This window comes from Notechis scutatus, chromosome 1 (assembly GCF_049901735.1).
Source record: "Notechis scutatus isolate UNSWTSFEM ecotype Mainland chromosome 1, rNotScu1.2, whole genome shotgun sequence".
NCBI classification, from domain to species: domain Eukaryota; kingdom Metazoa; phylum Chordata; class Lepidosauria; order Squamata; family Elapidae; genus Notechis; species Notechis scutatus.
The window spans coordinates 42,064,233-42,086,855 of NC_142009.1; the positions used below are offsets into that span (position 1 = coordinate 42,064,233).

The 22,623-nt window shown below is 37.6% G+C and overlaps 2 protein-coding genes across 8 annotated transcripts in view; one reads left to right on the plus strand and one right to left on the minus strand.

The window, feature by feature from the left end:
- BCL2L11 (BCL2 like 11) overlaps window positions 1–15,071 on the plus strand; it is a 37,547-nt gene extending 22,476 nt beyond the window's left edge. For all 5 annotated transcript variants that reach the window (XM_026684215.2, XM_087962017.1, XM_026684222.2 and 2 more), the window contains exon 4: window positions 8,325–15,071. In XM_026684215.2, coding sequence (XP_026540000.1) covers window positions 8,325–8,414 — 90 coding nt within the window. In that variant the 3' untranslated portion in view covers window positions 8,415–15,071. The remainder of the gene's footprint in view (window positions 1–8,324) is intronic.
- The window catches only part of LOC113420537 (uncharacterized), a 223,495-nt gene that overhangs the window by 49,947 nt on the left and 150,925 nt on the right, over window positions 1–22,623 (minus strand). For all 3 annotated transcript variants that reach the window (XM_087962032.1, XM_087962029.1, XM_087962026.1), the window contains exons 3-4: window positions 10,595–10,672; window positions 4,667–4,745 (exon numbers count right to left, since the gene is read on the minus strand). In XM_087962032.1, the coding sequence (XP_087818158.1) occupies window positions 4,667–4,745; window positions 10,595–10,672 (157 nt within the window). The remainder of the gene's footprint in view (window positions 1–4,666; window positions 4,746–10,594; window positions 10,673–22,623) is intronic.

The window sequence follows — 22,623 nt, forward strand, 5'->3', positions numbered from 1 at the left end:
ATTCAGTTCAGGCTACTGAACTTAAGGTAAGAGAAAGTTATGGTTTAGAACCCCAGGGCCAAGCTTGGCTTTCTTAAACTGAACTTTGTTCAGTTTAAAACTGAGAAACTGAGCAGCTGTTCAGTCTAGAGACAATGAAAACAAATTTAATTTTTTTTTAAAAAAAAAAGATAAATGGCATATCTTTTTGGATAATGAGGTAGTGTTTTAGCTTTCTCCCTTTTTTTGGATTTTTGAAATGTTAAAACACATTCTTTTCAAAAAGCACTAAAACTTGATCTTATTTGAAGCAGTTACAGAAATTTGCAGACTGGACCAAACTGACTTAGTGAGGAGAATGTTGTCTTTCCTTGGGCGGCTTTTCTTAGGGTCCCCTAGATATTTTTCCACTCACAAGGGAAAACCTATAGGGATTTTTTTTCTCTTTTAGGTGGAAAGATTTTTAGGGAATCAACTTTTTGTTTTGCAATGATCAAATTCACAGCCCTCCTTGGCAGCTTTTCTTAGGATTGAGTGCACATGGATAACGGCTGTGGTGGCCTTATCATCAATCAGTGCTCCCAACTTATATTTTAAGTCATTGAAGTCAGTGGTTATCCTGTGTTGAAGGACTGAACAGTGTAATTCTGTTTTCTGTTAATTGCTAATTCTATATTATATAAGATCGTTTAATATGCTTTGTAAGGGAGAAACAAAGAAAGCTTTCTATAAAAGAAAATACCAAAGGTTAATTAACTGTATTATCAAACAAGCATTTATAAAATATATTCACCATCTGATGAATGAAATAAATTCATATGAGGGAAACTTGAAAGTGCATCTGTGGAAATACTGAGAATAGAAAGGACTATCTTGGGAGCTGAGTTGTATAGATACAACAGAGTTGGAAGAGACCTTGGAGGTTTTAGTTATTTTAGATATAAATGGATATTTTAGATATAAAATAGTTTAAATATTAAGAGTAAAAGTAGTGCATTATGTCCTATTCTGGGAATCGGGAATAATGCACCTTTCCTCATCAAGGCTTTGCACCTTATTGCCAAAATCTCTTACGGTGCATACTGAACATGCCAGAAGAAACTCCAGAAGCAATGTAAAATAAATGTAGCTCTGAAGAAACTTTAAATTAAAAATGGTAATATGTATTCTGAGATGCATTGAGTTCACAATTTTACAATTGCCCCATTCCCCCTTTTTCTGTATAAAATTCGGAATAGGTTCCATAAATGAAGAACAAACATGAAACAAATTGTTCTAGAAGTTTCTGTTCACATGATGTTTGAGTTTTAGTAAACTAACTGTATTGGGGATGGAACAGGGCACCAAATGAAATATGAAATGGAAGATGCTTTTTTTCCCTTGCAATATTCTAACAGCAGCCATATTAAGAAATTAAGCACAAAGTGCTTCACTAGTAAAGGAGGTAAAATGATAGGAAATGCTTGAGTTGTGAAATATTAGTAAACTGGATAACAATTAAGGGAGAAAAATGGCAATTCTGACCAATAAAATGATAAATGCCTTTCAGAGACAAAACAGAGATAGCATCTTGACAATTGATGCATGCATTGCATGTCACTTTAAGGCTCCTTGTTGGTTCTTGGTGAGTTTTGTAAATTAAATAGCTTGTGGATCATAATTTTGGGTGATTAAAAGTTCTAATTGTTTTAAAAATAATGAGAATCAAATAATATAGTTCAATACATTCTGCCACTATATGGGAAATTTGTATTGTATATGGCAACTTTGGATAGATACAGCTGTGTGAAAAAGTCCTGCATGCTTTATGGTTTACAGTTTATGACATTTTTTGGATAGGCCATTGATTTTATGATATTTTATGCTAACTGCTATGCAAATATTGTTATATTTAAATAAATACTGGTGGTTTTTAAGTGAAAATCATGAGCTTTTTGAAATTTGTTGCTGTTTGGATGGGCATTGTGAATTTTCTTGCATGCTTACAATGACTATGAAAACAGATTAACTGATGCATATCCAGTGGCATATGTGTTGCAATTACTAAGATTGATGCTGGTGTTTTGTTAACATTTTTATTGTTTGTGGCCCTGAAAAGGACCATTTAGGTAACTAAACATGGTTACTAATATGAAATTGGCCAGCCCTTATTGCTTATCACCAGGCAGCATCGCTTCGGCATAGACTGTATTAGCCTTTGCATGTGATCTTTGGTGACAATGTGGTGCCAGGCTGCAATAATGGATTCAATCAGCTCCTGCTTGGTCTTCGGATGCTTCTTGCTTATTTCATAACCAATCTTGGTCCACAAGTTCTCAATTGGGTTCAAATCCAGGCTCTGAGCCGGCCAATCCAGGAGTCGAACACCATGCTGCTTCATCCACTGCTGGACAGACTTGGCTGGATGACAAGGAGCGTTGTCATCCTGGAAGTAAAAGTCCTTCCCTACAAGTTGCTGAGCTGAAGGAAGCATGGTCTTTTCCAGGACTTCAACATAGTGCTTGGAATTCATGATTCCCTGCATGATTTGTATCCGACCAATACCAGAAGCAGCGATACAGCCCCAGATCTTCACATGCAATGGATGCTTTACAGATAGATTCAGGCAGTACGGCCTAAATTCTTCAGCTGGAAATCTGACATACTTATTGCACTGATTCCCAATCAAGTAGAAATTGTTCTTGTCACTGAAGATGACCGTGGTCCACTGTTCGTTGGTCCACTTGGCATACTTCTTGGCCCACACACACGTCGATGAGCCTCTGTGAGCAAAGGTTTACTTCGAGCCCTGCAGCCCTTGAGCCCTCTGGCAAGCAGTCTGTGACGTGCTGTGCTTGTGCACACTTTTACATCACATGTTTCACCCCAAATTCTTGTAATCTGAGGTGAGGTGAGCTTCCTGTCAGCCATTGAAATGCATTGCAGAGCCTGATCTTGCTGTTTTGTTGACTTTCTTAGTCTTCCAGAGCGGAGCCTGTCATCAACTGAACCAGTTACTTGATATTTTTCAACCACTCTGCTCACTGTGGTGCAATGGGATTTCACTCTCTTGGCTATTTCTGTACAGGAGTAACCCTTTTCATGAAGCACAATGATGCAATGCCGCTGCTCACTACTGGTGAAAGCAAAGGCCTTCATCCTTGCCCGCAGCCAGAAGTAAATTAAAATTTCTCGATGCTTTTCATGCCTATTTATAGTCAGAGGGTATGACAACAATGATTGGCTCATAGATTTAGCCTCTGTGCATTTTGATTGGTCAGCCAAAGCTTGCTGCTGATTGACTACTTTTGATCCTAATGTTCTCAAAAATGCAAGTTGTGTTTGTTTTAACACATAAACTCACTCAGAACCTTAAAAAGACTTTGGTTATATTAATAAAAATTAGGCATCTCAATCCGACTACAGAAATTTTCATCAAAGTACTAATTTTGTGTGGTTTCTATGAGTGATGTGAAAAGATGATTAAACATGTAAATACAGCTTAAAACTGAAAGCGTGCAGGACTTTTTCACACAGCTGTAGCTGTGTTGCTTTAGGTCATACATATGCAGATCCTTTTTGGAGTTCAATGTGTCCAATTTGATATTGTCTAATTACAAATACCAGTTGCAGCTTGATTCCTTCTGCTGAAATTTTGCGCATGCAATATATGTACGTCTTAAATGTACATATAAACTGTTCATTTTCCACTATACTTTAAATGCCTTTTCTATTTCTGTGGCATTCATCCTGTCCTCTTGTTGTGCTTGTGTATGGTGTGGGTCTTTGGCTTTTAGGTTAAAAGATCTAATACTCTTATTACATATATAGTTACCACAAATGATTTGTGATAGCAACATCGAATTGATTCCTCTTTTGTTTTCCTACAGTATCTGTGAAGCATTCATAGGTTGACTATTTAAAATGAATGCATGTGAAGGGGGAAGGGGACATTTGCTTAGGAAAGGTGGTGGTGGGATTGTGATGCTGAATCTTTGCTATGAGGGACCGCAGCCAAACGGCAGGGGGAAGGAGGTAAGAAAGGGTTAAGCTTCCCGCTGCCATTTCTCTCCTTTGATTGCACATGTTGTTTGCATCACTGGTTAAACTTGCCCCAATGATATACCGATTTTTTCCAGGCTGCTGTTTTCAGTCTGAGAAATATTTCCTCAATACTGTTTTGCTTCCCATTAGCTATTTGTTTTGGCTAAAGTTCTTTGGCTATTTAGTATGTTTTATATTTAGCTCCTTCCGGTTTTTCACGCCTTTATTTTGGACTATGTAGCTTTCTTGTTCAGCTGGCAAAGCATCACACACCTGATTTGTCATACACGAAAATAACGTGCAGAAGGGTGTTCTGTAATGAAATGTTATGATGAGTCATTTAGTTTATATGTGAATTGGATTTTAGACAGTTTTTAGTTTCCTCATTCATATCTGGAAACTTGAGTAGAATGTGCAGCTAGCTAAATGTTACAACCGATAACACAATAGTAAATTCACAGGAGACATCAGAAAGAGCAAGTGGCTGTCAAGGTCTGTTTTTGTTTCCTATGCACCTGCTTCCCTGGATTGAACTTGCAGATTGTTTTGATTTGGATATTTCTTCGTTCCACTGTTGTGCCGATGACATCAAGCTTTTGGAAGTGACAAGTGTGGAGAAATTAACCCCTTAGGAAATTGCTAAGTTGAAGAAACAGGTACATACTTTCTTGAAGTCTCCTGAAGCATCAATAAAGTTCTTGTTGTGATGATCTTGGCAAAAGCAGCACTGTTCTCAAGAGATACTGCAATAATACAAGAGACATATAGTTAACGTCACTCAGTCGTCTCCAAATATACAGTTGTACAGTATGTCACACTTTCACGACAGACCAGTGTTTCTAGGACAGAAATCAGATTTCATTGACAGTTTCATTAGAAATTATACCTTGGTCTGCGAGGGGTATGTCTGCTTCTGCCCTTTCATAGAGACTGCCTGTCGTTTCACATCTATATTGGTTCTTGGGGGATTTTGTTGGAGTAGTATGCTTTATGAATTGATGTTTGTGTCAGGTTTTGGAGACATGGCCATCTTTTGTGGCTTCCCATCTGTTTAACCATAATTAGCAATGGGAGAAAACATAACCCCTGGAACCTATGCATTCTCCTCCCTGTTATGATTGATACTGCTGCTAAGTTTGCCTTGAAAGGCAATACAGTAATTCCTTTAAACAACAACCTAAAATAAGCCTTATTATTTTGAAAGTAAATTTGTGAAAGGCTAATTTTGGAAGAATGCTGTTCTTCCAAGATAAAAATTACAAGTTGTTGTTAGAATGCCCTTAGAGGAATTGCAGGCATGAACTAATTTCCTCTCATCTTATTATGTAGGTATGGAAGTGCCATAGTCTTGCCAGAATTCCATTATGTCCGGTGGATCAAGCAAAAATTTGCTGCTGCCGCTGTCCTTCCCTTGCTTGGTTTTTTTAGAAATACCAGAAATGTTTTATCTTTCCTTGGCTTGAAAACTGAAGGTGTAAACCGTTCAGATTTAGGTAAAAGTCACCGCATGACTTTTTCCAGCTAAAGCAAAGGCAACTGCAGTGGTGCAAGAATCTGTTGGGATAGGACAAAGAAATGACTATAGGCAGCAAACCAATCTCTTTTTAAACTTAATCTGAATTAAATGTAGTTATAATTACTTTCCATGAATTTACTAACTTCTCAATTTTTATAGCTTTTTAGAGGAACTCTTTAACTTTTGCATCTTGCTATAAAATAATTTACCTTCTTGCTATACTCGAGATCTTTGAAACAGATTCAAATGACTGCATTTGACATAATAGGCACAGGGTGGCTTAGACCACAATAAATCTACGAGTCTAAGTTATCCCAAGATACTATATGGTATGTACTGTAGCTGGTCTACTGAGACTTTTTAGGGTTTGTTTGATGCAAATAAATGAAAATCTCTTAATCCATATGCTAATTGTATTTAATTAGTTTAAAACAACCTTTTTTAAACAAAGAGTTGAAAGAGAAATAATTGATTTGATTGTCCCCTGGGTTATCTACCTTATTTCCTCTCATCAAATGAGCCTTGTGGAAGTTGAAGTCAGGCAGCACACAAATGTGTATGTCTTCTTTTTCTTACATGACTGCATCCTTTCAAATGTATCTGCATGTATTTATACTCCCAAAAAGCAGTGGGTGTTTAGACAGGTGGAGTCACTTGAGAATAATTTGGAGGTTCACTAGTTCATTAGCTCTGGCATGGATTGCCAATCGCTTTATTTAGGTTCTTGGCATACATTACACCAAATCACTGGTTTCTCAGATAAATTATAGCTACCACATTTCATCCTTTGGGAATCTCTGTAACATTTTCAAGAGTCAACAATTTAGACAATGACACAATTATGCTCTGAGAATACCATCCTGGTTTTGGCATCTCCTGTTTTTCCCCCCTTTTCTGTGTGCTCTACCAGATCTCATAAATTATATACCATTTGTTTCTGGTAACAAACCTCACATTAAGCAGCACAGAACAAGATTAAATATAGTGACGGTTACTCAGAACACAGTGTTAAAGGTACAGTTCATTCACAAGACTTTCTCCTGCCTTTATTTCTTAGACAACTGGAATCAGAAAACTATGGATTTTGGAGTCTCTCTCTTCACCTAGAAGGTGAAATGTCAAAAATTGCCATTCATGAGGAAAATTAAGCTGTCTATAGAAGCTTTTTTTTTTGGTTGTTAATTTCTCATCTCACATGAGTTTTAAAGGATGTGAGATGGGCTTGAGTTCTATATACCAGGAGAATTCATTTGAATGAATAAATTACAGTGAGTGCAAGCATGATTGAGGCAGACAATGAGGACATCAATCAGTGACAGAAAATGGACATAGGAAAAAAATAGCTACAAATAAAAAATGCTATGAGTTAATCATTTTTTCCATGGTTTGCTGAATGTCCCCAAGTAATTTTGCATCACATTAACACAGCAGTAGCAATAGCACTTAGATTTATATACCACTCTAGTTTATGGAAATTCTCACTCACCCATGGTCATGGTTTCTGGTTTTTCTTTGAAAACATTTCACTTCTTGGATGACAAGTGAAACATCTTCAAAGAAAAACCAGAAAGTTCAGTTGCCTCTTGAAAAAGCACCTTTGGGTCAACCATCCCTGTAGTATTTTACAGTACTCTCTGGGCGGTACAGTGTCAGCATATTGCCCCATCCTTGGAAGGATGGAAGGCTGAGTTAATCTCGAGCCCATCAGAATTGAACTCCAGACATAGGCATAGTTTGCCTGCAATACTGCACTCTAACCACTGTGACTCCATATGAACCTTAAATAAATAATAATAATAAAATACATGTCTCAGAAAGAATGACTTTAGGGTTGAAGTATAATATTGTTTATCCTCCCATCTTTCTATAAGGCCAAAAGCAAATATATTCAGTTGAATATGAGATACACACAGGCCAACATATACGCTATACCAGGGGTGTCAAACTTACAGCCCACGGACTGGATGTGTCACACACTGGCCACGCCCACCCCCAGTTTAGCAAAGGGGGGGAATCATGATACATCATGTGACAACTTGACGCCACGAGCTCGTGTGGAGTTCTGTTGTTACAGCATTTAACCCATCAGTGTTAGACCAGTTTCTATTATTTATTCTCATCCCAGTAAGTAGAGATAGTAGAAAATGACTATCTTTTTACTGTACTGTATTTGATTTGTAGCCAATAATCAATGATACCCTCCCTCTGTCATAACACCCAACTCAGTTAGGCAGTTTGCCCATCTTTCTGGCTTACAGAGGCTCTAGAGGGCTTAAACAGACTGGATCTTTCTATAGAAGCAAGATCCTGCCATTATGTTCTGATCTCTTCCTTTGAAAATTTTGATTTTCACGAACTTATACTGTACTATCAGCTAGCAATTGTATGCTTAAATAAAATAGGGTTGCCTAAGAAAAAATTAAAACATGAAAAAGCATATTTTCTTGTTTATATCATTAAAAACAAATGATTGAAGTATCCATGTATTTATAAAGAGAAGTTTAGTGTTCATGCAAACACCTACTGATCTAGTAATTCCTTTTGAGATGTAAAGATACAACTATAGTCCATGATTGCAATAGAAAAACCTCAAAAACCAATAGAAGAGCCTGCTTTGTTACAATCCTAGTTCTACCCTAATAGTTGTCTTATTAGCCAGCTTAACAACATTGGTGCTTTGCTAAAGCTACCCAAAGTACTTCATGGGTTAGTACTGCAATTCCTAAGTTGGCCTATACATTGGATAATCTTTACTGCCTCCTATGAAAAGGTCCTTGTTTTAAAATAACTTTATTTCTTCTTTCAGGGTTTATTGGATTACCAGGGAGTAAATCACCAGATCATAATTTTGCGCCTTTTGCATTATATCGTCCGCTTCATATGGAGAATGCAGTGACTATTGCTTCAAGAGGCCATGAAGATTGTTTACTTGGTTCTAGCAAGAAAAGCCCATGAACAATCTCTCTGGATGCAGCTAATAGCCATTCCTGTCTTTGACACATCTAGCAAATTAAAGGAGCAAGAGGAGGACTCCATTATTAGAGAATTAACAAATTGTGATGGATTTTTGGAAATGGCTCAGCATTTTTAGAAACAAGATTTTATATGACAGTAGAGCTGACACCATTTTTTGTTGATGAAACTTTTTTTTTAAAAAAACAAACTGCTATATAGAGCTTTTAAGAAAAGTAATTAAATCATGTGTTCACATTTAGGAAATATGTAAGCTGCTCCTCTACCTTACAACAAAATGGACTGAGCCAGCTACTTTTGTAAAGCTGCCTTAGTTTTTATATTAAAGACATATTGTACAGCTTTTTAAGAACAAATCTTCCCAAGTAGTGAGAGGCCAGACTCTAGTATTAGGGCCTCCATTCATTCCAGATGACTTCCATGCAGAAGAGCTCATGATCATTGAATGAAATTGGTGGAGACAAGATGGAAAGATTGGAATTTATACTTCCGGTTAGTCCTCTGCAAATTTCTGCCATTAAAGTCAGCTGCCTTTGTGTGTCTACACCAGAAGGAATTTACACAGAACATGTACCCATCTGCTGTGCAAGTACCAGATTGGATCTTTCTTTGTGCAGAGCTTCTGCTTCTTGCAGTCCAGAGAAAGAAATATCGAAGTTGCTTTGAAAATTGAAATTAAACTGTGAAAGTTTAAATGGTCCCAAATAATGACACCAGGTTGCCTTTTATAATTTTCTTCTTATGTTATTTGTATAGAACGTGTATATTCTATAGCATAAACTGATGTGGGGAGGGAGGGGGGCAATGTAGCAATAAGTTTTTGCATGTGGGTAAAAGCAGTTCCTACACCTGTGCAATATTGCCCCAAGTTGTTAGAACAGGGTCCTACTGCATGATTCCTGGCACTGTTTTGATCCTCATTATGGTATTTTACTGTTTAAATCCAGTGTGAGTGTAATTTTTTTTTAACAAGCACTCTGGATTTAATTATTGCTGCATTTATTCTTAAAATAAATTATCTGGGGGGATGAGTTAGTAACCATAATGTGGAATGTACAAGGACTACTGACTCAGTGCGTGGGTTCGGGGTCGATAGCAGCACAGTATTCAAATTGATTCTGGGGGTAAAAATTCCAAAAGAGATGGAAGCAAGTTTTCTTTTTCCCTTTTATAAGTTTTAACAACAGAATTTCTGGAACCTTCCCCTCCCTCATAGCCTCATGTGAGAAAGTAGCTGCATTTTACCTACTATGTTGGTGAGGGCTACTTATAGTTTACTTAGAAAAAAAAAAATCTTGAACCAAGGGTTTTTCCAAAAAGCTGAATTGTGCAACCTTAATAATCGAAACAAAGCAAACTGTTTCTCTGCGCCATAGATAGTGGTAAAGATAGTGATTCCCAAACTAGTCTGAAGGGCTGTCATATGCCATGGGAGAAATGAAGTGTGTCTGCAAAAAGAGAAACTTGCCATATTTGATGTTGCTTCGTCCCCTTTGTTGTGCCTAGAGATGGAAACAAATATCCTTCTCAGGATAAGGGTTCTCTTATAAAGTTCCTGGTTCAGGTTCTCTTTAATTTGCCAGGTACAGAAGCCTTCATAAGCATAGGAAGCTGGCTCATTTTGGATCAGAGTACTGGTCTGCTTAGGTTAGTGGTTGTTGGATGGGTCTTTGCCAGCCCTTCTCAGAGATGTACAACACCTACTGTGTTTTTTGGACTATAAGACTCCCCTCCCAAATGTCTGTGCATCTTATAGAGTGAATATGGGCCTGTTTTTAGCCTCCCGAGCCCTCCGCGGGTCCCGTTTTTGCCCTCCCTGGCATCCAGAAGCACTTTGCAGGCCAGAGTGCAAACCCTCTGTCCCGTTTTCAGCATCCTCGACGCCAGGGAGGGCAAAAACGGGCTCATTTTTGGCCTGCAGAGTTCTTCGGGACAACAGGAAGGGCAAAAACGGGATGTGCGTGGGCAAAAAACTATTTTTTGTCTTGTTTTCCTCCTCTAAATCTAGGTGTGTCTTATGGTCCGGTGCGTCTTATAGTCCGAAAAATACGGTATATATATTTGCATGCAAAGCATATGCTGGACCACTTACTGATTACCTACCATTCTGTCCCAAAGCCTGACTGATGTAGGAGAAGGCATGATGGAAGCAAGTCCAGTTCACTATGGCATTTTCTGCAACTGAAAAGAAGATATCTCTTTGTTACTCTAGGCACTGATTGGAAACTAAGTATTTAGGAACTGTACCCAGTAAAGACAGAACATTCTGTGCTCCAGAGAGCAACCCTGAAACAGTTTAAACAGATCATTAAGGAGCCTAATGGAAATCTTCTTTAGCTTTCCTCGCCTTTGCTGTTTATGGGAAAGATGATCAAACGCTTCTAGTTTTTTGGGGGTGGGGGAGGGGAGTCCAAATGACTAAAATTTTGCTTTAAAACAAAGAGAAAGTTCAGCATATTGAATTTATTAAATTAGTAAATTATGGCATGCACATAAGCTCAATCTTGAATGAAAATGAATCAAAATATAGCAAGTAAATTTCTAATGTAACAATGGCGGTTAGCAGAAGTGCCTGCTGACTTGTTTTAAAAAGGCTTTTGCTTCTGATAAATCTTCTGTCACCCATCATAGTTTATTAAATATAAAATGTTTGTCTCTTCAAATGTCATAGGTGATAGTAAAACATAAAATAATAGATATAGCTTGGGAAAACTCAAAATTGAAAGCAACAGTGATTTAATAAAAATTAAACAAGCGGTAAAGTTGTGCTGCACCACATTATGGTCAGGTAGTTCGTATGTCATTTTTATTTGGCCACATGAGGCAACTGAAACGGAGTATTTGCATAACAGATTCTGTCCCTTTTTTCTCTGCTATGTAATTTTATCTGGTCCTTGATTAGCTATATAGACTAGTACAGATTATAAACATGATTCCAAATATTGTGCCACTTCTGGTTTCACCAGCACCACTGAAAATGTGTAAATATCTTCAAAAAGTTACAGGCTTTGACTTCTCTTGAAGCCATCTAAAGTGCATTTGTAGAATCTAGGCTTTCTGATTCTCTGTATTATCAACACTTCCTGTGATTTCTCTGTATTGTTCCATAAACGATCTATTATTGTGCCTGTCTGGAATATGGAATGTTAGTCCACTTAGTGGAGATTCACCTATTTCCTGTATGTATTACTTTAACCCATTGTTTCAGAAGTCCAGTGAATTAACACACACACCAAGATCTCCCAACAAGCAAGATGCACATTGAGGTGAAAGTTGCCCACAGAACTGCCGGATAGTGGAGACTAAGGACCGAAAGCAGTGAAAGTGCTAACCAACTCTTGGAAATGGGGATGTATTAAGTTCTTTACCCATCTTAACAGGTGAATGTCTTTCCAAACTGACAGGGTTGATTAGCTGGTGCTGTATGCATTGTTCTCAGAACAATCTCAACTACTTCCATGCCATCCTTTTTTGTCCCATTCTTTATAGGGCTGTGCAGCACTTCAGATTCAATTTCAAAAATGCTTGAGAATGCACAGGGGAGAGGAACATTGCCCTGCAACTCCTTAAAGCAGCTGTCGCCTGTATCGTATGACAGGTGTGAGATTTCTTGAAAAAGAGGCAGATGCCTTCAGGAGTGCTAAGGTGCATTCTGTAGCACATTTTTTAAAGGAAGAAAGCCATGTTAGTCTATGGTAACAAAAATTCCGAAGAGCTCTAGTAGAAACTTCTGAGTATCGCATGTTATTAAAAGACATTGGCTTTTGCTAGCTGCAGTTTACTTAATCTGATGCATACAGTGGCTAGATTGATACAGGATGTAAATAAGGTTGAGGTGGTGGGAAGAGGGGAAAAACAGGTTATACTGAAGCTGCTTTATCTCACATGTAACGTGCATCTGATGAAGTGAACTGAAACTCGGAAGAGCGTATGACTTTTAATACAACGTGTTAGTCAGAAAAGGTGCTATTGGAGCCCTTTTGATTTTTTTAAGCACCATTTGGAATTGTATTTGAAGCACTGCTGACATCCAGTTATAGATTTAGACAGGGAGGTGTTGCTTTACATACTTCACTTTTGCTGAATCAAGCATTTCGTTGGTAGCTCTACAGGAGGGAGATTCCTTGTTTGATAATATTAGTCCATCACTTTCCTAATTCGATTTTGTTATTTTAATTTCAAATAGAAATGACAATGCTGTTAATAGGAATTTGATCTGTATATTTGCATGTTGCCTGCAAAATCTGATTTATTGGAAGAGGAAAGGAAATGGCTTAAACAGCTAGCATTATGCTGCTCAGATTGATACTGTGCAAAATGCCAGAAATTCTTTCTGTTCCAAATACAGTGATGCTGATATATACAACATTAGGCACAAACTTTTGATTAAGAGTTTGCTATTATTCGTTGTGTCATAAGATCCTGTATTTAAATTTGACCATATTTTAAATGGAAATAATTATCAAAAGTATCTTTCAGCACAAACTGGCATGTTGCCTGCCAACATGCCAGGATAATGTGCCTAGACTTCATCTTTCTGTACTCACCAAAGCATGAATGAAACTTTGCTCCTGCTTCTGTACCTGGAGCGTTCCAGTGTTAAAATTAAATCCTTCTGTAGACTTCAGCCATGGTTGGGATCTTGGGAGTTCCATGCCTGCACCTTATGTTGGAAGACTCCTTTGTTCCTGACTTGGATTGGAGCAGATGCTGCTCCTTAGAATACCCTAATTTGAGGAGTGGCTTTCTTTTAGGGATGGGTATATGGAAATAAGGAGCTGCTGTAGAAAGGGGGGCTTTGAAAAGCCCAGTGCATAAGCAGTGGCGTCTGTGCTGCCTTTTTGCATCCCTTGTCCTCCCCTCTCCCCCAATTTCTTTAAAGGCTTGGCTGGCCCAGTGCCTTGAGATGTGTACACATCCATATGTGTTAACTGATAGCATGGACGCGCAATGAGCTTGCTGCCATGGCTTAAGGCAAGCATTATAAGCCTAATACATATTTTTAAAATTCTGTGAATTATAACATAAACAGTAAATGACACGATATTGGCACTGTGTGGCCCAAACCCAAGCTTTCTTTTTTCCGCAGACATTTATCTATATAGATACCTATATCTAAAAACTAAATCAAATAATACCCATTTGGTTTTCCAGTTCACTGCAGGTTTTGTGCCTTCACAACCCCACTGTGAACTTAGTAAGACTTGTGGGTTTAACATATATAACCGTTTTGTCTATTAGAGGATTTTTAAAAAAATAAAATTTCCTTTTAAATAGTCCTACCAAAACATTTTTATGAAGAATTTCCTTTGGTTGTGGAGAAACCAGATATAAATTTCTTCCCAGAGAATTACTAAGACTTTCAATGCTTTTATTTTCTTTCAATGATTGTAAATATTTGAATATTTATTAGATTAGAGCAGTTTTTCTCATCTGAGCCAAATGTTACCTGTGTGCAATGTTTCCTCTTTTCTTATTATTTCATGTAAGATTTTTTTTTGTATAGCAGCAGAAATTTCTCTAAACTTCTTTTTGTAAAATTGAACTTGTTAAATACTGTAGGTTCCCCTTTTCTTTGTAATTAATGCACTCTACTGTTTCATAATGCTGTAACTTGTAGAAATGTTGTATATTTATTTTCTGCTTATTTAAGTTCTTGTAAAGTCTTTTTTTTTCTTTAAATTTTACTTAGCATATATGAAATAGTGATTGATCAGTTTAGAGCACTGTCTACTAGTTTGAGATAGTTGGCGCTATTTTAGATATTAACCCCCTTATTTTCTCTCATTGCTCTTGCTTCCTTCTCTGTCTTGTTAAATCATTCAAGTATAAAGTGCAAGCAGAGAGTACAATTCCATTGTGTCATTAGAAAAGCCCCATACTCAATCTTTTAAATATTTGTAAGTTTTTGTGGGGACTGATGGTGGTTTTCAAAGAATTTTTACTAAAGCAACATGCAGTGCTCTGAATTGGTCTTTAAAAAAAATGATAGACATGATCCAAGGACTTGCATGGGTGTGTTATGTTCAATCAGAATTCACATGACCCCAGCAATCCACCACAAAAACCAGTGTCTCTGGGAAATTCATGAAATACCAGATGATAACCCTGTTGGTGCTTCCTGTTTCTTTCTTGAATTGTGCTAATATTAAGGGCTGTTAATACTGCATCCCTTGACCTCAGTTTATGTAGCACAGGATATGGCTGTTACCTCATGATCAAGAAGTACCTACAATTTATTCAAGAACTATTAAATTTTTAGGTGAAGAGTGAAATTTTGCACCCTGGTTTAAAGACCACTAGTTATTGTATGACAAACCTTGTCATCAGGTACAAACATCAACGTAGCACTGATCTTGTACTGATTAATCACTAATTTGTTTCATAGAACCCAGCATATGTAGCATTTTTATTGCAGTTTCCCTGGCTTACTTGTGTTTTGCACTGATGAAAATTTGACAGGGTAATTGCCACTTTACTTGTGCAATACTGCTGTAAATAACTGCAGATCTTTTTTTAAGATGCAATCCTTTATGTTCTTAATAATGAATTTTATATGAATAAAACTTTTCAACTACTATTGTGTACTTTTTAAATGTATTTATCATTAGTTTTCTACACAGATTTGGTTATATGTATAGATAAATCTGCATGCAGTTCGATGTCAACTTCTCAACACCATAGCTGTAACATAATCCATGAGGCTGGGTAGCAGACTTGTCTGGATAAATATAATCAGTAATATTATTTCTAAAATACATAGTATCTAGCCACTTCTAAAGTACAGCAGACAGCAAAATGAACAGGGGAGTTAAAACAATTAAGTATCTCAATCTGAGAAAATATGTTTTTAAAAACAGGTAGAAAAAAGTGAATTAAAAACATAAAGAGTATGTTATATTGGCTTTTTCTATGGTAGCAGATCTTGAGAGATTTTCTAATATCCAGAAATGTCTTCCTTTGGGGCAAATAGGTAACAAGTTAGTACAAATTAGTTAATCTGCGTCAGGGCTGTCACCCGCGGCCTGCAGGCCAGATGTATCACACGCTGGCCACGCCCACGCCCAGTTTAGCAGAGGGGGAAAAAGTCCTGATACATCATATGACATCACTGTGACAACGCGAGTTTGACACCCTGATCTAAGTGATATTTCTTTACAAAAGAATACTTTAGCAAACCACTACAGGGAATATTGTTTTATACCCCACCTCTTACATTTCTTCCTGTTTTCTCCACATTTTAACCTCAATGACTAAAGGGAATGTGTATATTTAGAATGTTTTTGATTAGTAGATAGATGATAAGAGACAAGTAGTAGGGATTGCTACTATGAGCTACCTGGAGGGAGATATGCACCACAGAGCCGAATTTAGAAATAAAATGATCAAGAAAAACCTTTGGGAAGATCAGCAAACTACTTCTAATATATTTAATATGACTCACATGTTGACCTTTTCGTTATTTTTAATTTAATATATTCTTAAACACTCTTCTAATGCAAAGGGTTGAATCTGTTTAGTAATTTGTTGCTCCTTCATTTTTTGGGATTGGGTCCTGAGGTAAGAATTACCTTATCCCTGCTGCCATTTAAGAAGGACCTTTTAAGATAGTTCTCCTTTGCCATACTTTTGTATCTTAATTTTTACAGTAATTTTGTTACTATATTTTGCTGTCTGGGATCATTAATTTTTATTTTTTCATTGTAATTTTATGCTTTTAAACATTTTTATTGATAAGCCATGCAGACTTGTGGCATGGGATGAATAGAAATAGCATAAAATGAATTATTAAAAGATGTACGGGGAGGGCAAAAGTAATGTATGCAAATTTTTGTTAGAAGATTCTTGAGATATGTCTTCTAAGTATTTAAGAGTTCAGTTTAAAATATTCTAATGCAATTCTAAATGGATTTCAAAATTAAGAGAAATAGTTACATCCATAATAAATGTTAGTTTAAAGAATGTGGGATCATTGGCCTCTAGTAAAGCCATACTTTCTGCTATAATGGAAAAACGAACTGTGATTCAGTGGGCATGCTGTTGTATTGGCACTGTAGGAATAGAAGGCAACACATACCTAATTACAAAGTAGTGCAAATTTTTCCATTTGGATTGCTTCCTGCACAACATTTTTCTTTGAAGAACTTTCTGGACCATCTTGCTGTTTCAGACACTCAAAATAGTTTCTAGACCAAGGTAGAAAGTCACTATTTTTCACATGCTTTTTAGTAATTACTTACTAATTTGTGATTCAGAAATGGGCCAGAGTATCTTAATACATCACTTTTCTACTCTTACTGAATCTGTGCAATGATAGCAACTACTTGGAATGTTCCAGGATCTTAGGAAAAGAGATGCTGGAAGAATCAATTAGTATAAATTGTAAATGTCTAGCCAAATATTTTGTGGATAAAATGTTATTTGCTCTTGATTGGAAACTGATTGACAAAATATACTGAGATGACAGGAATATCTACGTTATCGTAGATATTTTTAAAGTGTAAATGTCAAGGAAATTATCAGAGTTCCCTCTGTTATTTGCATTGGATCGCTACCTGACTGAGATGGGGAAGGTGGCCAAGAAGGCTTTAATCAATGCTGCTTTGGGGAATTGGAGACTCCAGCATCATTGAAAGATCTATTTTCCCTGCTTTTCAACAAATCAAGCCTGAATCCAATGGAAAATAGCAATTATTGTCTCTTCAGTTTTTCCCTTTGCAAAAGGTTGGTAGGAACATGTTTAGGGAGCTTTGGAGAAGCAGATTATCAGGACCTGGAAGTCGATTCTCTTTGTTAAGCCTTTACTTACACATCAAAGAATTAAAATTCAGAGACTTAAATTTTAATACCAAGAATTAGGAATAATGTTTTGAGACTTGAGTTAGGAACCTACCAACCCTCTCTTATTAATTCATTAAGACAGTCTCTTTGAAGCTTTAGAATTTCTTTCCCAGATTGTTTGCATGACAAACTAAGAGAATGATACTAGATAAATCTGTAACAGGATCCTGCATTTCTTGAATGTCCCTACTTCTTTCTTGGCTTCAACCTCTTACAAATGACCATTGGTGAGACTTGTATTAAGAAAAGGCAATTTGTCCTAGATATTTGATGCTTTTCATCACAAGAATTCTGGATTGCCTACAAAGATAGAGAATTGGTGGCACTGTTATAATGATTCTGCTACAATCTAAGTGGCTATGGATACAGATATATTATGGATGCTACAGAGTTTAGTTTTCTCTATCACATCTACTTTTGCATGGAGAGGTAATCCACTTGTTTGGGATGAGACATCAAGATACTACACTGCTCAAAAAAAATAAAGGGAACACAAAAATAAGACATCCCAGATCTGAATGAATGAAATATTCTTATTAAATACTTTGTTCATTACATAGTTGAATGTGCTGACAACAAAATCACACAAGAGTTATCAACGGAAATCAAATTTAGCAACCCATGGAGGTCTGGATTTGGAGTTACACTCAAAATTAAAGTGGAAAAAAACACTACAGGCTGATCCAACTTTGATGTAATGTCCTTCAAACAAGTCAAAATGAGGCTCAGTAGTGTGTGTGGCCTCCATGTGCCTGTATGACCTCCCTACAACGCCTGGGCATGCTCCTGATGAGGTGGAGGATGGTCTCCTGAGGGATCTCCTCCCACACCTGGACTAAAGCATCCCCCAACTCCTGGACAGTCTGGTGCAACGTGGCATTGGTGAATGGAGCAAGACATGATGTCCCAGATGTGCTCAATTGGATTCAGGTCTGGGGAACGGGCGGACCAGTCCATAGCATCAATGCCTTGGTCTTGCAGGAACTGCTGACACACTCCAGCCACATGAGGTCCAGCATTGTCTTGCATTAGGAGGAGCCCAGGGCCAACCGCACCAGCATATGGTCTCACAAGGGGTCAGGATCTCATCTCGGTACCTAATGGCAGTCAAGCTACCTCTGGCGAGTACATGGAGGGTTGTGCACCCCACACCATTACTGACCCACTGCCAAACCGGTCATGCTGGAGGATGTTGCAGGCAGCAGAACGTTCTCCACAACGTCTCCAGACCCTGTCACGTCTGTCACATGTGCTCAGTGTGAACCGGCTTGCATCTGTGAAGAGCACAGGGCGCCAGTGGCGAATTTGCCAATCTTGGTGTTCTCTGGCAAATGCTAAACGTCCTGCATGGTGTTGGGCTGTAAGCACAACCCCCACCTGTGGATGTCGGACCCTCATACCACCCCCATGGAGTCTGTTTCTGACCATTTGAGCAGCCACATGCACATTTGTGGCCCGCTGGAGGTCATTTTGCAGGGCTCTGGCAGTGCTCCTCCTGTCCCTCCTTGCACAAAGGCGGAGGTAGCGGTCCTGATGCTGGGTTGTTGCCCTCCTACGGCCTCCTCCACATCTCCTGACGTACTGGCCTGTCTCCTGGTAGCACCTCCATGCTCTGGACACTACGCTGACAGACACAGCAAACCTTGCCACAGCTCACATTGATGTGCCATCCTGGATGAGCTGCACTACCTGAGCCACTTGTGTGGGTTGTAGACTCTGTCTCATGCTACCACTAGAGTGAAAGCACCGCCAGCATTCAAAAGTGAACAAACCATCAGCCATAAAGCATAGGAACTGAGAAGTGGTCTGTGGTCACCACTTGCAGAACCACTCCTTTATTGGGGATGTCTTGCTAACTGCCTCTGCTTTCCACCTGTTGTCTATTCCATTTGAACAACAGCATGTGAAATTGATTGTCAATCAATGTTGCTACCTAAGTGGGCAGTTTGATTTCACAGAAGTGTCATTGACATTGTGTTGTTTAAGTGCTCCCTTTATTTTTTTTTTGAGCAGTGTATATTTCAGGTCTACTTCAGGTCAGATAGGAGAAGCAATAAATGTTCTAACCTGGTCTGTAAGATGGATGAGAAGAAACAGTTTAGATTCAAACTGAACAATGCAAAATGACTTTAATGTTAACTCAGAAGCCAACAGTTTTCAAGATATTTTCTAATCTGAATGGGATTGTGGTTCCTCAGAGTAACCAGGTTTACAATCCAGGAATTCTTTGAGACTCAGAGCTTTTGCTAGAGGAGGTGGTAAAGAACATGACCAGGAGGGCGTTTGGCCAGATAAGTTGTGACCTTGCTTAAATGACTCCAATTCGCTCTTCAGTTTATAATGGAATCCTTGACGATGTGGAAACTTCAATTGGTCCAAAATGCAACAGAGCCTGTATGCTTAGTAGCCAGTCTCTATATTGCCATATTATACCGCCATTATGGGAGCAATGTCAACCTCACCAGGCTCAAGGTTGACTCAGCCTTCCATCCTTCTGAGGTGGGTAAAATGAGGACCTTAATTGTTGGGGGCAAATAGCTGACTTGGTAAACTGCTTAGAAAGGGCTGTAAAGCACTGTAAAGCGGTATATAAGTCTAAATGCTATTGCTATTGATCTGAGTGACAAAAAATGAATCTCACGAGTCTCTGGATCCTCTTGTAAGAGTGTCCATTCATGCTCTCTGTAAATCAACATGGACACAAGCAAAGATATTATCACCCCGTCCTCTAAAATTGAAGAACATTATTGGATATTCATATCCAAAGCCTGCTGCCCTAAAAAGTCTATTTAATCCAGTCATTGCTTGAAGGCAAATATGTGCTGCTGCCGAATTTCTAGATGTGGACACACTGATAAACAGTCTGCCTTTCCAAGCAGCTGCATTTTGATGGGGAAAGAGAAAGTGATAAGGTTTCAATCAGCTTGTGCATGCTGTGCTGAATCAGCAGGCTGCCTGAATTCTGGCACTAGGCCTTCATTGAAGGGCCTCCATGTCTCCCTTACCCCTTGTGCAACCTGCCAGGAACCCCTGCTTCAGACCCCAAGGGTGAAAATATGGCCAGGTGAAAACATGAGCCTGGATATTTTTAGTCAAAAAAATAATTTATAACGATACAAAATTATTTCAGGACATCTAAAGGGAAAAATGGGTATTTCTGTACAGAATTCATAACCAAACCCAAAATGTGCTTGGTTATGCACATTGAACATGCACTGTGGGTCAGCTATCTACCAGTAATTATAAGTAAATGGAGTATGTTTATACATGAGACTCTTTCAGGTAATGTAATATGCAAATATGGGGACAATCTTGGGAAAAAAGTCCATTGGATCAACATTTGACTTGAGAGGTTCTACTTTTTAAGATATTTCAAATTAATAAGACTCCTAAACCTAAGATTATCTCAGAGGAATCAGGGCTAGAGCCACCAAAACCATTTATTGGAGTTCCATGGTCTGACACTACAGTGACATTGATGGAAAAGGAGACAATATCTGATCTAATCATGGAACTCATCTTCTCAATAATAATAGCACTTAGACTTATATACCGCTTTATAGTGCTTTACAGCCCTCTTTAAGCAGTTTACAGAGTCAGCATATTGCCCCCAACAATCTGGATCCTCATTTTACCCACCTCGGAAGGATGGAAGGCTGAGTCAACCTTGAGCCTGGTGAGATTTGAACTGCCAAACTGTAGGCAGCTGGCTGCAGAAGTAGCTTGCAGTACTGCACTCTAACCACTGCGCCACAGAAGTTCTATAATGTTGTTTTTTTTTTAAACAAGTTTTATTTTCAAGACAGACAATACATAAATACATATAAACACAAAACATAAAGGCATAAAAAATCTCTTTTCTGAAAGTTGCTTAGTCCCGGGTTAAAACTCTTGGTACAGACACAAGTTCAGTTTCATATTCATTTTACATACCATTTCATATCTTATTAACATTTTCAATTTTCTATATAACTTCTCCTCTCCTTTAAATTTTCTCAATTTTTTTCCCCCTCCTCTCAATTCATATCCTAATATTTATTATTCTTTGTCTGTTCTTTTAAAAAAAGAAGAAATACTTCTCCTGTACACTATATGGAGTATGATGCCTTTATCTTTTTCCCTTATATTTATAGTACCTAATATAAAATACATAACATACATTGGGATTCTGTCTGGTACATTCTAAAATTATACTATATTATCAAAAATAATACAAATCTATTCATTAATATTGATATTCATTCATATCTTAGACGTTTAACTCATTACTTTTCAATTAAATCACATACTTTTATGAGAGCCCTATTTTCCATAATTATCCCCCCCCACATCACACATTATAGCTCAATATTTCATTGAAATGTTCCTCCTTCTTCTACTTCAAATCTCATTTCACAAATTTTTTTGCTAGTATACCATGTTCTAATCATTAATTTTAACAATCATTTATATCTTAAACATTTTATCCATTTCAATTGAATATCATGCCTTTGTGGGAACACTTATGCTTTCCACGATTATTACCCCCCACATCACAATCTTGAATCATATTTCATTACAGTACTCTCTTTTTCTTAACAAAAATTTCACTTATTTATGTTAGATATTTTATCACATTTTAAGCTACATATTATTTCTAATTTTCTATAATTACTTCTAAATACAGATATAAAAATGCAATCTTATGTACCTTTCTAGAATCCCATTAACAATAAGATCTATCCATTATCTCTGAAAAACTTTTGCTTCTTAATATCTTGCTCCCCACCATTAGAGCTTCTCATCCCTTCCTTTCTCCCTTGCTTCTTCTTGTCCTTGTCCTCTTTAACCCCTTGTCTCTCCACCTCCCTTTCATTCTGCTTTCCCCCTTTCTGTTGTTTCTTAACATAATGTCCCTTTTTCACCTTATTCTTCTCTTTTTGGGCTGTTTTTTCAGATCTTAAAGACCTCTTTTCCTTTTTCTCTTGCTTTTTCCCGTCTCCAATCAAAGCCCTTTTTTCATCAAAGATGGCTTCTTCTTCTTCTTTGTCCCCATCATCCTCATTCTGCTTCGCATAAATATAAACCGCCATTTCTAAGTATTGAAAAATAGTGCCAAGTCCATCTTCCCCTCCTTGTTTTTCTCTTTCATATTTTTGATATATAAGTTCCAATCCATCCACAGGTAATGCCATTGTGTAGAGAAAAAGTTTTTCCAAACAACCACCCAGATGTTTTAATCAGAAGTAATTTCCAAAGGTTCCAAAATCACCAAACAATCCAAACAGACTATTTCTTTTAGATACCTTCTT